We start from the raw sequence: 14,898 nt of genomic DNA, 5'->3' as shown, positions 1-14,898 counted from the left end.
CGGGCTTATGTGAGGGCGGCAATGAACCTTCGGGTTCCTTAAAAGCCATTTGTAAGTAAGTAAGTAAGTGAATATGTTTATTATTGTTGAGGAATGTCTCTATATTATTTTTTTATGTATTACTCTGTATATTTTAACTTCAGTCTGAAATAGCAATAAAATTGTTGATCAGTTGAAAAAAGGACATTTTTTGTAATGTTGCTAGACAGTTAATAATTATTGAAGGAAGATAAGAGAATATTCCAAAGTATTGTGGAAAATATCACACTATATGGAGTAGAAACGTGCCTCATAAAGAAGAGACTAGAGACAAACTTAGAGTTGTTGAAATGAACTACATGAGGAGATGTTTGCAACTAACATGAAGAGACAGATTACGAAATTATCAAGTTTGGACGTGAATGGGGGTTACATGTTCAATATCCAAAACATTAGAAAATAGAGCACTGAAGTAGTATGGACATATTGAATGCCTACCGGAATGTAGATGGCCAAAAAAATTATAAAATGGTCCCCAGCAAGGAAAAAGAGAAGAAGTAGGCCGACTTCAGAGTGGGAAGTATACATGAACAAAGCCATGGATGAAAGGGACCTGGTACCTGGTGATTGGAACGACCGAGATCTGTGGAGGCTGAAAACGGCGAGCTCCTGAGAGGGAAAATAGTGACGAAGAAGAAGGAAGATAAGATCTCTGTGTCCAGTTTAATGATTTCCTGTGTTTTAAAAATGGAAAAGTCTGTAGTTAACAGAGTTTCAGTGTGATTTCAGTAATACCACTTAATTTTAACAATGATTTCCATTTTGATGACTGGAAATTTTCCAGGCAAAGTTCTTAAGAATTTACCCATCACTAGTTACAATGTTCATTCAGTCTCATATTCAATTAAATATCAAGTCTTTATCTGGGGTAAAAGTCAGTCAGAGCAAGGTGCCGACCACAATACCTTATTCTAGTTCTGAGGTCATGAAAGTATGGAGCTTTACTTTCAAATGCCTTCATGACATGTATGGGGGATACCTTTGGTTAATGGTTACCATGTTGGCCATTGAATTTGAGGTTCATGGGTTTAAACCTGGCCAAGGGCAGTAGATCCAAAGGACAATATAAAATCTTGATAATGGCTTCCTCTGAGAGGGAAGTAAAGCTGAGAGGTCCGTGTTGTAGATTTATGGCACTTAAAAGAAAACTATCCCTGATAAGAGGGTTCTGGGTAAAATTTGTCAGCGACTTCTCAATGTGTAGAATTTCAACACTCAAATTCTGCAGTTAAAAGCTTCATTAAACAAAATACTACTACTACAGAATCAATGAGACAAACATCTTTAGATAATTTTGATTCGTAAGATAGTATAATATGTTTAGTTTTATACAGCAATTATTCTCACTGTCCCCAAATTCCATATACTCTGGTCTTCTGCTTCAGTCCAGTTGAATGTCTTTCCCAGTCATGACTTTCTCCATAGATTCATTCCATTACTTTCTTATTCTGATCTTCTAAGCTTTCCTAAATCTATGAGAAATATTTTACTTAGGTGTTTGTTAGTTAAAGCCAATTTATTTTCTTTTAGGTCTGCATACAATAAAGATAAATATTCAGACTTTGAATTCATAACTTACAATCATACGCCATATAAGCCTGAGTCAGGATGCAGGGAAATATTGTGCTTTCAAGCTTAATTTATTGATACAGCATGCATTTTTTTGTTTGAAAATTAATTTACTTTTAGGCTGTATATTATAATATAATGAATAAGTTAGGCTGACCAGATTTTTTATGATTGAGCGGGGGACATCGGCAAATTTCAAGAAAAACCCCAAATGCTTACCTAGTCACTCTCTGTTGAAATGTAGAAAATTCATGTAACAGTAGATGAAATGATAGAACTTTGCACACTAAATTTGTAGAGTATCTTAACTTTCTGAATTAAATGCATAGACACACGTAACTCTTTTATAGCCTCTAAGAATTCAGTTTCAGTATTGATGCATGCATGAAGTCTTTCACATAATATTGTACACACTGAACTCTAACAACACATTTTACAAGTACTTGTCTGAAGAATATATCTTTTTAAGGATCTGTTCATTCCCATACAGCTTCACACCAAGTTCTTCACCTGAGAAATGAAAATTTGTTTTCACTTGTAACAAAGCTTTAACTGTTTCAACTTTCATTCTTGACTTTTTATCAGTCAAGGCTGAATTCATTGTAGAGAAAAGTGTTTCAGCTGATGAATTACTGCCTGGAAGACACATGATTAATAACACTATTTTGAGAAGATTTTCAAATGGAATGGCATTTTTTTTGAAATGTTGAAAGACGTCATGCCACTTTTCACTTGTTGGTTTGTTATAAAATTCCTCATTTTTGAATTACTTAAAAGTGGATGCTGCAGCAGTTCTAACGCTTCAGCACAACGCGAATGCTAAGATGGCCAAAGACAAAGATGCTGTGTTCTTCTCAAAGAGTGCAGAATATCTCATACTGTGCTCGCTGGTTCTTCTGTCTGATACTGACATTCGTTAAAAAATGTGCATGAATCACAGCAGTTCCAGTCAAATGTTATTGAAACAAAATCAAAGCTTCTGGGGACAAAATTAATTTCCGGCGATAAAAATGGGGACAGCAACTCGAAACCGGTGATGTCTGCTCAGCCTAAAATAAGTGGTCGTCATCGTCTTCACATTTCAGGCCACATAACATATTCTGGATCATTATTCTGTCATATTTGGTCTTCACAAACTTCATCTTCTTTCTGGCTGATTCTCCAGTACTGCTTTTGGGCGATGACTGTTCAGTCTCTCAAAATGTTCTCTCCAGTTCTTTTTTTATGTTTTGATGTTTTGATGTTTTTCATTCAAAGGTTTCAGTAACAGCGAATGACTGAGGATTTCCAGATATAGATGTACAGTATCCTAATATGTATTGTGTTGTCGAAAAAATACTAATTTTTGAGTATACTTACTTACTGGCTTTTAAGGAACCCGGAGGTTCATTGCCGCCCTCACATAAGCCCGCCATTGGTCCCTATCCTGAGCAAGATTAATCCAGTCTCTACCATCATATCCCACCTCTCTCAAATCCATTTTAATATTATCTTCCCACCTATGTCTCGGCCTCCCCAAAGGTCTTTTTCCCTCTGACCTCCCAACTAACACTCTATATGCATTTCTGGATTCGCCCATATGTGCTACATGTCCTGCCCATCTCAAACGTCTGGATTTATGTTCCTAATTATGTCAGGTGAAGAATACAATGCGTGCAGCTCTGCATTGTGTAACTTTCTCCATTCTCCTGTAACTTCATCCGTCTTAGCCCCAAATATTTTCCTAAGAACCTTATTCACAAACACCCTTAATTTCTGTTCCTCTCTCAAAGTGAGAGTCCAAGTTTTACAACCATACAGAACAACCGGTAATATAACTGTTTTATAAATTCTAAATTCGCAGCTACCCTCCATTTCTGGAGGCCGTCTCCTCTATCCGCAACCTGAGGACGCACCATGCCGTGGTGATAGGGACCCACAATGCATGGAATTTTTGAGTATAGTAAACATATAAAACAAAACATGGAAAACAGTTTAAGGTGAAAAACTAAAATCACGAATAAGGTAAAAATGCAAACAACATTTGACTGAGTAACAGAAACTGTAGTACTCTGTATTTTTTTTTTTTTTTGTGGCATTGACCTGTAATTCGACTGCATGTACATACTCTGTATATACAGAATGGAATTGTTGTTTGAAGGGGATAATAGAATACATTAAAATAAATAAAAACCTATAATGCGTTTTGTAATTAAGTTCATGGTTAATTAGAAAATTAGGCTGAAAGTCTGCGTAGTTTAGCAATAGCATATCACCGACTTACCTATGGAAATGCACACTCTATCTTAACCCTCTATTGGCACGTGCGACCTGAGCGTCACATCCAGTAATTCTATTTAATTAACATGAGAGGTAATGTTCTTTCCATTGTTGACCAATGTGACTTCAAAGTTACAATATGGCTGCTATTTTCTACACTTTTTAATGTTCTCTGAAGTTCATATTTTACCCTCTATATGTCAATATTTATTTTACAACCATGTCATTATCGACCAATGTTACCTGGAACTCACAACCATGTCATGTAAAATAAAAATTAATCAAATTTAATTTTACTATATGTGCTATCTAGATCACTATCAACTAATATAGAAGCTTGAAAACATTTTCTGACTTCAGAAAATAATTTGGGATGTTGTTGTTTAGTCAATTGTCCAAAGACAGATTTGAACCTCATAAGTAACACCAATAAGGCATCACTCATGAGGCAACTAGGCCAGAAGATAATGGGGTAGGGTGGTCAGTTCCTTTCTCCCTCCAATGCATACATCGTCAATTAGCTACATATTCCACTAATCAGACTTCAGATGCATACAAATAATTGTTCTTCCTCTGACACATATCGTCAAGTGAGATGTACTGCCTGATAATAGATGTACATATCAGCCAGAACCTCAATCAGATGTGAAATAGAGGGTTAATAACAGGATTCTGTCCCTTTTGTTACTGCAGTAGGATTGCTAGACTTCCTAATGGCAGGAAATAAAGATATGTGTAACTCTTATTACAGCATTTAATTTGCAAGAAAACATTTTATTTAAAAACTGCAAAGGGATATAAATTATTCCTTATTAATTTCTCTAATGATAAGAGTAAAATTCAGAATTGTCGAGTAAAACAGTGTTAACATTTAGGGGAAAATTATTTTTTATTTCTGAGAAAAGTATTCTTGTGTGACTAATATGGTATTAGAAATTTTGTTGTACTCTAGTCAAGGAATAAGCTGTTAAAATGTGCAGTCATATTACTTGTACTCTATATGAACAAGAACAGATACAATGAACAATGCATTTCACATGCTTTCTCATATGAATTATGCTGTAATTATTAATAATTTGGCGAATATTTGTGTTAGACTAGATATATAGACTACATTACAACTTTCAATTTTGAAAATATTTATAAAATAATTGCAATAAGCTAGGAATTCATAGGAAAACATATCTTTTTAGGTATTATTTGAAACTAATCATTCTGTAAATCAAGAAAAACTTTTTACAGCCATATAATAATAATAATTTGTTTAAGTTTTAAAATTTTAACATATAAATACCAAAAATCAATGAATTTACTTAGTAGTTTTTATTAGGAATTTTCACAGAAATAAAGAAAAACGGCCAGTTAGACAAACAGAGATGCATCAAAAAATTTTTCATAGTTTCTGAAAGGTTATTTTGTCTTAAGTATCGATTTTTTTCTGAATCACATTAATAATTCTCATATGCTTCACGCAATAAAAAAAGAAAATATAAGGAGAAAAGGACACAGATCTTAGCATTAATTTCTGTTGGAAAAAGATCAAATAAATTGGAATGAACTTTGCTGCTTTATGGATGCACTGGGATTTTTTTTCTCCCCCCCCCCCCTTGATCAATGATAGAATCACTGGAATTTCAGCATTGACAAGTATAATTAAACAAATTACCATTCGTTTAAGAATGCTGAGTTGCTAATATTCAGTTACCATATATTTTCATATTTGATTTGATTTGTTTTGTTTTGAATGTTATGATATTCATTCATTGTTCTTCTCTTAGCAAGTCATCTCTTCTTTCATCCCATATTCGTAATTGGTTACACAAATCTTTCCAATTAGTATATTTTAATTAATTTTTCAAGGGATTAGCACATAAAAGCTCTTAATTAAAATAGTAAATTTCTCCTTGGTGAAACTCTTGTGACATTATGTTTAATTACACAATACTGATAATCTTTGGACGATAATTTTTCTATAATTTAATAATTCATACCATCAGAGATTTGATATGGAATTTTCGAAACAGCCATTTATCATCATATGTGTGGGGAGTACAGTGCAATACAATTTTGCCCATCTGTATTACTTACGGAAAAATTTAACTACCTATCGAGGGTATGAGTAAAATGCAGTTACGTCGCCAGGATCAGAGCAAGGGGGGTGCGGATGGGGTGCGAGATTTAAAAATGGGGTGCGAGCTGTAAAAATGTGGTACATAAAAAATCCAAAATGTTCTTTCATGCACTTGCGCGCATACTATACATCTGTTTATTAATATTATTATTATTATTATTATTATTATTATTATTATTATTATTATTATTATTATTATTATTGCTCATCACATCCATTACGATACACTATAGGGCATAGTTGTTTTTTCACATCCAAGAAATTGTTTGTTTGTTTTTGTTCTTCAAAATAATTTATGCCTAGTATTTTGTTAATAAATTGCCCTTTGGAGTGCGGAAAGGGGTGCTCCGATTTTTTATGGTGTGCTTGCGCACCCTTTCGCACCCCCCTAGCGACGTCCCTGGTAAAATGGTATATGTAGTGCCAGAAAAGTCCTCATCCACTGTTGTCTTTGTTTTCCATATATTCTACTTTAATTCACCATAAATGAAACCCAGGTCTTCAGCAAGGACTGCTAATGCTTTAACCTTGTATCTTTCATTGTGCCAATTTCAACTGGCCTTCTGACTTCCGTGTTTCATATTTAAATTTGCTTCCTTTGTGAATCTACTCTACAGTCTTTTGTTTTGAATTTTCTTATCGAAGATGGTTGTAAGTGGTGGGGAATCTCTCTCTAGAGTGGTGGGAAATTCCTTTGACAGTATTATGTACTTCTGATATACATATATTTAAGGAAGTATATGCCGCTTTTGTCACTTCTTCTTTAACTGTAATTGCTGAATTCTGAGATAAATTAATCACTTCATAACGTAAGCAAGCACTGAAGAGGATTAGAGAGAGTATAACATAGTTCTTGTAGCATTATCTTTCATATTGAGGAAACGCATTCATTGACATATCATTGCTTACAAAATTAAATGTATTTAGTATATTTGCATTTTTTTTATCATGTTCGTGTTTTCGTCATGTTATGCACTATTTTTAGTCGAGTAGGAGCTTCATGGGTTAGTTATCAGAAAAAGATATAAGTATATTAAGGACCAAATAAAATAATAGGCTTTTTTGTGAAAATAAAGGTTTATTATGTTTTTGTATTTGTGTCACTTAAAATCTAATTAAAAAGACTTCTACTGTGCTGCAATAATGGTCTGAAGAATTAATTGGAAAGAAAGAATGCTCATAAATATTATGAATTACTGTAACTATGCGATTCAGCCAGATTAAATTAGATTTGATGTTGTGTGTTAAAAGTCAAGCCGGCATTAAGACAAATGCTGAGATGGCCCTTAAAATAAATGAGCCAAGGATCTATTATTTCACCCATATATTTTTTTGGATTTCTTAATTATGACATTCACTTTTCTTTGGCAGTGCTTCTTTCCTTTTTCAGTTCGACGACTGGCTGTGACTGTCATAGGATGTGGTGGTAGTCACTATTTGAAGGGTTCACAACCAGAGTGGACCAAGTCCATCTAGAATAGTTCTGAGATATTGAGTCTTAAAGTTCCTGGATAAAGTTTTTAATATTTTGCTGATTAAAATTGATTTTTATAATTCCGTTGATTGATTTATTTTTATAATTTCATTAAGTTTATTGTATTTAGTCTCGAAATATGTCAAAGTAGGCACTTCTTTATTTTTTTGTTCCCATTTTAACCCAGTGATTTTTTTTTTCGCACATAGCTATTGCTTTTGTTTTGGAAGTAAATGTTTTCTTACTATAGCTTTCAAAATCTGGTTTAATTTGTGTGTTCCTTTCTTTAATTCATATTAGTATAGAGCGACATTACATTATGGTTCACTTTCAATAGTGTTAAAATATTGGTCAGTGCACGTTTCTTTAGTTTTGTATACTTTTGTATATCGATATTGACATGACTTGTCATATCTACGAATTTGCTTTCGTGTGTATAGTAGATACAGTAATATAATGATAGAAATACGTCGGAAATGTTTCGATATCAATGGTAATTACTTCTTTCATGGAAGACCTCAGTCATAAGGATAAATTTACGGAAAATAGTAATGTAGGGATGTAAATGAATTCATAGACATACTTATTTTTCTTATTAATTTCTGGTCAATATAACATGGAAATTTCACCTGATAAAACAAAAATTATGGCATTTTCTGGCAAAGACCCAATTCAAAATATGTTTAGAAAAAATTCTGGAAAGGTTGAATAAATTCAATTACTTGGGGTACAACTTATCTTTTCAATCTGAAAGGGATATCTCCCAGAAAATCAACAAATACACTAAAGCTATGAGTATAATCAGTAGTGTTTTCAAGCCTGCAATTGTTCAGAAATATACCCGTTTATGGCTGTATAATATTCTCTGTTATGGAAGTGAGGCATGGACCTTAAGAACCCATGATATTAGCAGAATCACAGCATGTGAGATGAGATTCATGAGGACTGTAGGATATACTAAATTCGACCACAAGTGGAATGAGGATATCATAGAAGAACTAAGGCTGAAACAGTGATGGAATACATTGGGCAATATCAAGAAAACTGAAAAAATCACGTCAACAGAATGATCAACAACAGATTTCCAAAGGCAATTTTAAATTATCGACCAAGGGAAAAAAGATCCATTTGCAGACCTCAAAAGAGGTGGACAGAAAACAAGACTATAACAGGTCACTCGGCCTAATACTTGTCAGGATGATGATGATGATGATGATGATGATGATGATGATGATGATATGATGATTATTATTATTTTTTCTTATTCCATATGTTCATAATATGTCAAATTATCAGCTGATAAATATTGTAATGATGAATGTTATAAATAGTGACACACATGATTTTAATGGTAATTATAACTGAGTTTTCCACTTTCTTCAGTCTCTTAGTAGGTCATTGTCATTGTCGTTTATACAGAAATGCTAGATGAAATGAGGACATTGTCACTATTATGTAGAAGATAGTTGGAAGAAGTGGTTATGGTGTAGTTTAAGAAACTTCTCTCATATTCAACCGAATGCATTGATTGATATTGATTAAGATTTCGTTATTGTTATAGTAGAAGAAATATTCGTTCAGAAGATTATAATGACAGCTGTTAGAGGTTATAACCTTTTTCAAGGTACTGTTCTACCATTAACGCGAAAAAATTCTGAAGAACTGTCTTTCTTGCTTTTGACATAAAGAATACAACTAAATAAGTTTCAGTAAACTAATATTAACAATAGAAGATCAAATGCTCTATTTGTATATGACCAAGAATCTCTCAGATAGATTTGCAAGAATGTGGTACACTGTACTCCTTCTGTAACACAGTCACACCACTTTCTCTAAAGCCAATAAGCATACATGTGGGTCATTAGACTACCTAATGAACCAACATGTTTTTGAGGACTGTTTCATCAGAGTTGAGGAAATCAAACAAGAGAAAGCAGCTTGTACACATTTGTTTTAATGGACAGGAAAGTTGGTCAAGTTGAAATCGAATAGGAACATTGATGCTATTGATCAAAAGTTAATTTAAATTTGTAATGTTAGCAACTACTGTTTTGTATCTATATTGACCTTGAAGCATTAGAGCATAGTCAGGAATTTTATTAAGACACCAGAGTTAAGTGAACATGTGACTCATTATTCTCTGTCACCTTATCTTTGTATACGGAAGGAATATGAAAGTTCACTAAGAGTGTTCAATTGGTTAAAATTTGTCATATTTATGTATCATTAATCATAATTACGAAATACCATCAAGATATGTCTCTTAACTGTAGATAGTGATGCAGTATATAAGCAGTTAGAGCTTAAAACTATTTTATTACTTTTTCCCCATTCATTTTTATTATATTTTAGGACTTGTAATAGTCATCATTAAGTACCGGTACATAACAATCTGCCATCAGTAAGAGCACAAAATAATTAAAATCTTGCCATATCATATAGCGTAGCCAATGCATCTGTCACTTCTAATAATAAATTAGAAAAGAAATTATTTTTTTTATTCTTGATGATTATATAATTGTTAGTTGGTTGGCGAACTGATATACTAGCAGTATGGAGAATTATTTCTGATGTGGGGGCTCCTGTAAAGTGGAATCCTTTATTTCTGATGATAGAGTATTAATTAATCAAGAATAATGACTACCAGAATAATGACATATGCCAGAAATGGTACTGTCTAAATGTTGTATTTATGAAATAATTCAAAACAACAGCAGCAAGTGTTGTTTAAAGATTCTTTGAAGAGTTTTTCTTTCACTGTATTGCTAAATATTTGCATTTAAGTGAATAGCATTTTTCATTTGTACAGTATGTTGATTTTTTATTAACGAGATCCAAATCATTACAATATTATGACAATCTCAGTAAATAGAGCACTCTGGATTTTAATCATAGGAGAGGGAGATTATGAATAACATTTGACTCATTTTATTATGTTCTACTATTTTTTTTACTGTTATTGTTAAAGGGCAATAAATATTTTAGCAGAAACGTGAAGGGCCATCACCACTTTGCTTAAAGACAGTGAATCATGTCATATATCATATCATAAATTTAATTTAATTTATTGGTCTGGCCCAATATTTTGGGTTTGCCCTGCGACACATAATAGCTCACAATAAAATTTAAAATGAACAATTATATAAACAGGTTTCAGAAAAAATTGATTAAGACATAAGAAAAAAAATAGAGCCAAATATAATTTAAATTGAATGTACACCATAAAGATGCTGACGAAATATCGCTACAGAAAATGTTATTATGGTGGTGACGATTGGCATCTTGAAGATCTCTCGTCAGCTTGTATTTTTCCCTCCACTTTACAAAGGCTTTCAGAATGGTGCCTCTCGCTCCAAAGAAGAGACCAGTAACTGTGATTTTTTCTATGTTGTATTTCGCCAATAGGTACTGAATCGTGGGCTCGTAGATTTTCTTTTTCTCATTGTTCACTTCAGATGGTTGAGTGGCTGAGATTTCAAATCTGATTGTAGGATCAGTTATTTCGACTGTCTGTTTACTTCTATTTATAGCTATGATATCGATCCTACGATTGCTTCCACCACCAGCAATACAATGAACTTCCTCGTGAACGTCTAGATTTTTGGATCGAAGTGCATCTGCAATCATAGAACGTATGATGTTGTGACGTTTTATTCTAAGTACTTCTCCCTGTGGGCAACTCCCAAGCACATGTGGTAAAGTTTCATACTCACTGCAGTGCCTACAGTGGGTTGTGCCTGTAGAGCGACCAGGGAGAGAATGTACTGGTGCCACCATCGCAGTCATTTTTGGCATATCTCTCCATTCAGAACTTGATAATCCTTCATGCTTGATGATCCACGAGTTGGCTGCAGGTACTTCTTCAAACAATACAACTCCTTTTCCCTTCTGGGGGTATGCACACCAGGTTTTAAATTCACGGTACCGAAGATGTTGCCTTAATTGCTCCACGGATCTTGTAGCCTCATCTCTGCTCACTTGCAATTCCGACAAGCAACGGGTTCTTATAGTGTCATAGTTTCGTACAGCATTAACGTGCTGGTCATTTAGGTTTTCTAGAAAATTGCTCAGAATTTCTGTAATATTGTGTAACAAAGTACTAATGTAAAAATGACTTTGGATTAGGCCTACACTATTTTAATATATAAATTCAGTTGCCAAGTTTGTAACTTCAGTGATGATTTTTTAAAGTTCTTTGTTTGTCATAACAGTGATAGCAAATGTAAGATGTGCAGATTTTTTACTAGTATTTTGTGAATCTCTATGATAAATGAAATGAGGGAAGGTGAAGAGTTTTGCTGGGATGAAAGAGGGAAATGGTAGTATCCAGAGAAAAACCCTCTGCAACATCTGTTTTTTTTCCACCACAAATTCCTTCACGAGTAGGCTGGAGATCCAACTTGTGCTGCCTGGATTAAAGACCAGTGTGCTAGCACTAAGCCACAGATGTAGCTATCTGCAATAGTTAAAAATAGACTATGATGTAGTTTTTGGAGTAATGGCGGTTCTCCAGTGCTGATATGTGCTGGATTTAAGGGCTTGGGGCTCCAGTTCCTGGGACTTATCAGGTACTCCTCTGGGAATGGGACCTGATTCTGTCAGGGCTGAGACAGGACGATCTGCCTGTCAGCATCGGATTCATGAATGCCACCGAGGCTACCTGTTGAATTAGGAACTATCATTGTATTTATGGGACACACAATAGACTAAAGTACCTACGTGTAAGGATCCATCCCAGGTCTAACTCCCAGAAAGCAAAGCCAAGATCTTTATTAATAGTTAAAGAAGTAATATCTCTACTTACAGTCATATTTTAAGACATTACACATGTATCATAGAGTTGTTGTTTCTTATCTTTTGGTGTAATTTTGGATATTTATTTAAATACTCAAAAAGTTACAAGTTAATTGCTATGAAAGCCAAAAATTTCTAATGCTGTTGTTAAAAAATGACTGTGTAATTTGAAACACTTAACACATATTATTTTTCTCACAGTCGTACTGCTGATCTCCTGATGCAGGAGTCTGGCTGTCGGTTGGACCACCCTGCAGCAGCCAAATTCCGACAACATGTAATGGATGGCGACTGGAATAAAGTAAGCCAGACATCTTAGTTTTTCTTAGTAGACGCATTAAGCAATACACATTTTACAAGCATTTTACATTATGGTGATAATCTATTACATTTATTGCATCCTTACTGGAGAGTGTGTTTCATCTTAGTAGATTAACCATAATTTTTGTTAAATACTCTAGGGGAAGCATTGTGTGAGAGTAGAATATAAATATATACTACTTTGCTTCACCATAATTAAGGGTAGCCACTTATATATATATATATATATATATATATATATATATATATATATATATATATATATATATATATTCTACAAGGGTAGCTTCCCTTCAGTAAGGATTGCCAAAAGACACAGCATACTAAACAAATAAATAAAAATTTCTATTATCAATATTATATTATTATTATTATTATTATTATTATTATTATTATTATTATTATTATTATCAAAAGGAAGCTACCTTTGGGAAGGTAAGTTTATTCAATAATTATTAATAATCAGATATAATATACATGTATGGGTGATTTCGTGAAATCTGAACAGAATATTTCATTATGTCTGCAGTAATAATTTTCGAAATTTTTAAAGGAATTCCAAAAGACTTAAAACATTCAACTCAGAATTTTGGAATTGTTCCCCTTGCTCCAAACAATAGTCCAAATACTTCAATCTGTCCTTGTATATGATAATAATTCCTAAAGTATTCAATTGTAAGCTCATAGATGATCTTCTTTTCTTTATGTACTGCTACAGGTTTAAAAACCTGTTAAACTGCAGTTTCAAAGCGTACAGTGGGATTGATGACAATTGCTCTGTCAATTTCTCAACCAATGGCAATGATGTAAATTTACCGAGAACTTCCATCTTGGTGTATAATTATTTTCTTTGTAAATATATACATAGAGGCGGATTTTTCAGTAGGTTAAGTGTGCTACAACCTAGAACGGAAAATTTTAAGCATAGCAACTTTTTGGAGAAAGTGAATTTGTCCGAAATGAGTTTGCTCAATGGAAAGGAAGGTGAAAAATGTTTAGAAATTGTATCATGTAAGTTTGAAGTTCAAATTCTCTTTTTAAAATAAAGTCTGAGTTTACAAGGCTTGTTTTTTATGCCAACATTTATCTAGGCTTAAAAGTGGAGAAATAAAGATTAGGGAAAAAAGGGAGCAACAGGATTGTAAATCCGCCACTGGGTATGCAGGAAATATAGTACTGCACTTCGCATTTCTTTACCGAAGTATAGGTATTGAATAGTAAGAATGCAGTTGATCACAAATGAAGAGTCCACTGCAAGAATGATGGATGTCACTTTTTGTCGAAAATGAACCAAGTCTGTCAATGCATAACCTAAGACATATAGAATGTACATAGAGAGTTATATGGCATTAACACTGATAGTCATTGTCCAGTAATGATCGGAAAATCGCAGTTACACTTTGAGCACTAAGCATTTCAAACTTTCAATTGCTTCTCCTGAAAAATGTATTCCAAATGACATCCATCATTCTTGCAGTGGACTCTTCAAATTTAACTTGTGTTAATAATCCCTGCCCTTAGAAATAAAATAAAATTGTTAATAGGTGTTGAATACCAGTATCAGTTTAAATTTGCTTCTTAAAAAGTATCTATATTCACGTGCTTTTAAAAACAAATTTTTTGTTCTATATTCATCTGTCATATGTAACTGGAGACATATAAATGTAATAAATATAATCTAATTGTGGATTTAAAAATTAATGTTTTGTTTTAATTTTTAACAACTTTCTTACAGGCGTTGTATTCAAATCTTTTTTCTTTCCTTACAGAGGTCCTTAATCTATGTATACATATTGTAATGTGCATGAGTGAGTTTGAATATAATTTTACATGTGATAAGTTCCTTGAAGTACTAAGTGGTGTGTTGTGAAGAAGGACTGCAATATATTAAAAATTTTTTTTGTAAGTTTCTGAAATAAATGTGTGATTTTTAAAATGTCAAAAATTGGTAAAAGAGTGAAAAATAAATTATGTACGCAGTATTCATTTACAATTTTTAATTAAATATTATATTCATACCATTCTTTTTTATTACTCTTGAATTATTATTGTATTGAATTTCTTCTTACAATTAAATTATATCATTATTCATTCCTCTTAATCTTTTGAATACCAACTTTATATCAGTTGTTTAATCAAATTGTCAAGTGTACAGTAATTGTTTGCATAGAAAATACTAGATAATCACAGAAATATTAGTTCGAAAATTGTAATGTTGGCAATGGTTATGATGATGGTGGTGTTGAAAGTGATGATAATAATTATGATTACAATGATGGCATTGTCATTAACAATACCAGTATCAATGTTG

The 14,898-nt window shown here is 33.0% G+C and overlaps 1 protein-coding gene across 1 annotated transcript in view; it reads left to right on the top strand.

Annotated features, from left to right (window-relative positions):
• The window catches only part of LOC138703074 (WD repeat-containing protein 26), an 80,471-nt gene that overhangs the window by 34,655 nt on the left and 30,918 nt on the right, over positions 1 to 14,898 (top strand). Inside the window, exon 2 of the mRNA XM_069830632.1 lies at positions 12,468 to 12,567. Coding sequence (XP_069686733.1) covers positions 12,468 to 12,567 — 100 coding nt within the window. The remainder of the gene's footprint in view (positions 1 to 12,467; positions 12,568 to 14,898) is intronic.

Source organism: Periplaneta americana, chromosome 7 (genome assembly GCF_040183065.1).
Source record: "Periplaneta americana isolate PAMFEO1 chromosome 7, P.americana_PAMFEO1_priV1, whole genome shotgun sequence".
Taxonomy (NCBI): domain Eukaryota; kingdom Metazoa; phylum Arthropoda; class Insecta; order Blattodea; family Blattidae; genus Periplaneta; species Periplaneta americana.
This window is presented reverse-complemented; position numbering and strand designations above follow the sequence as displayed.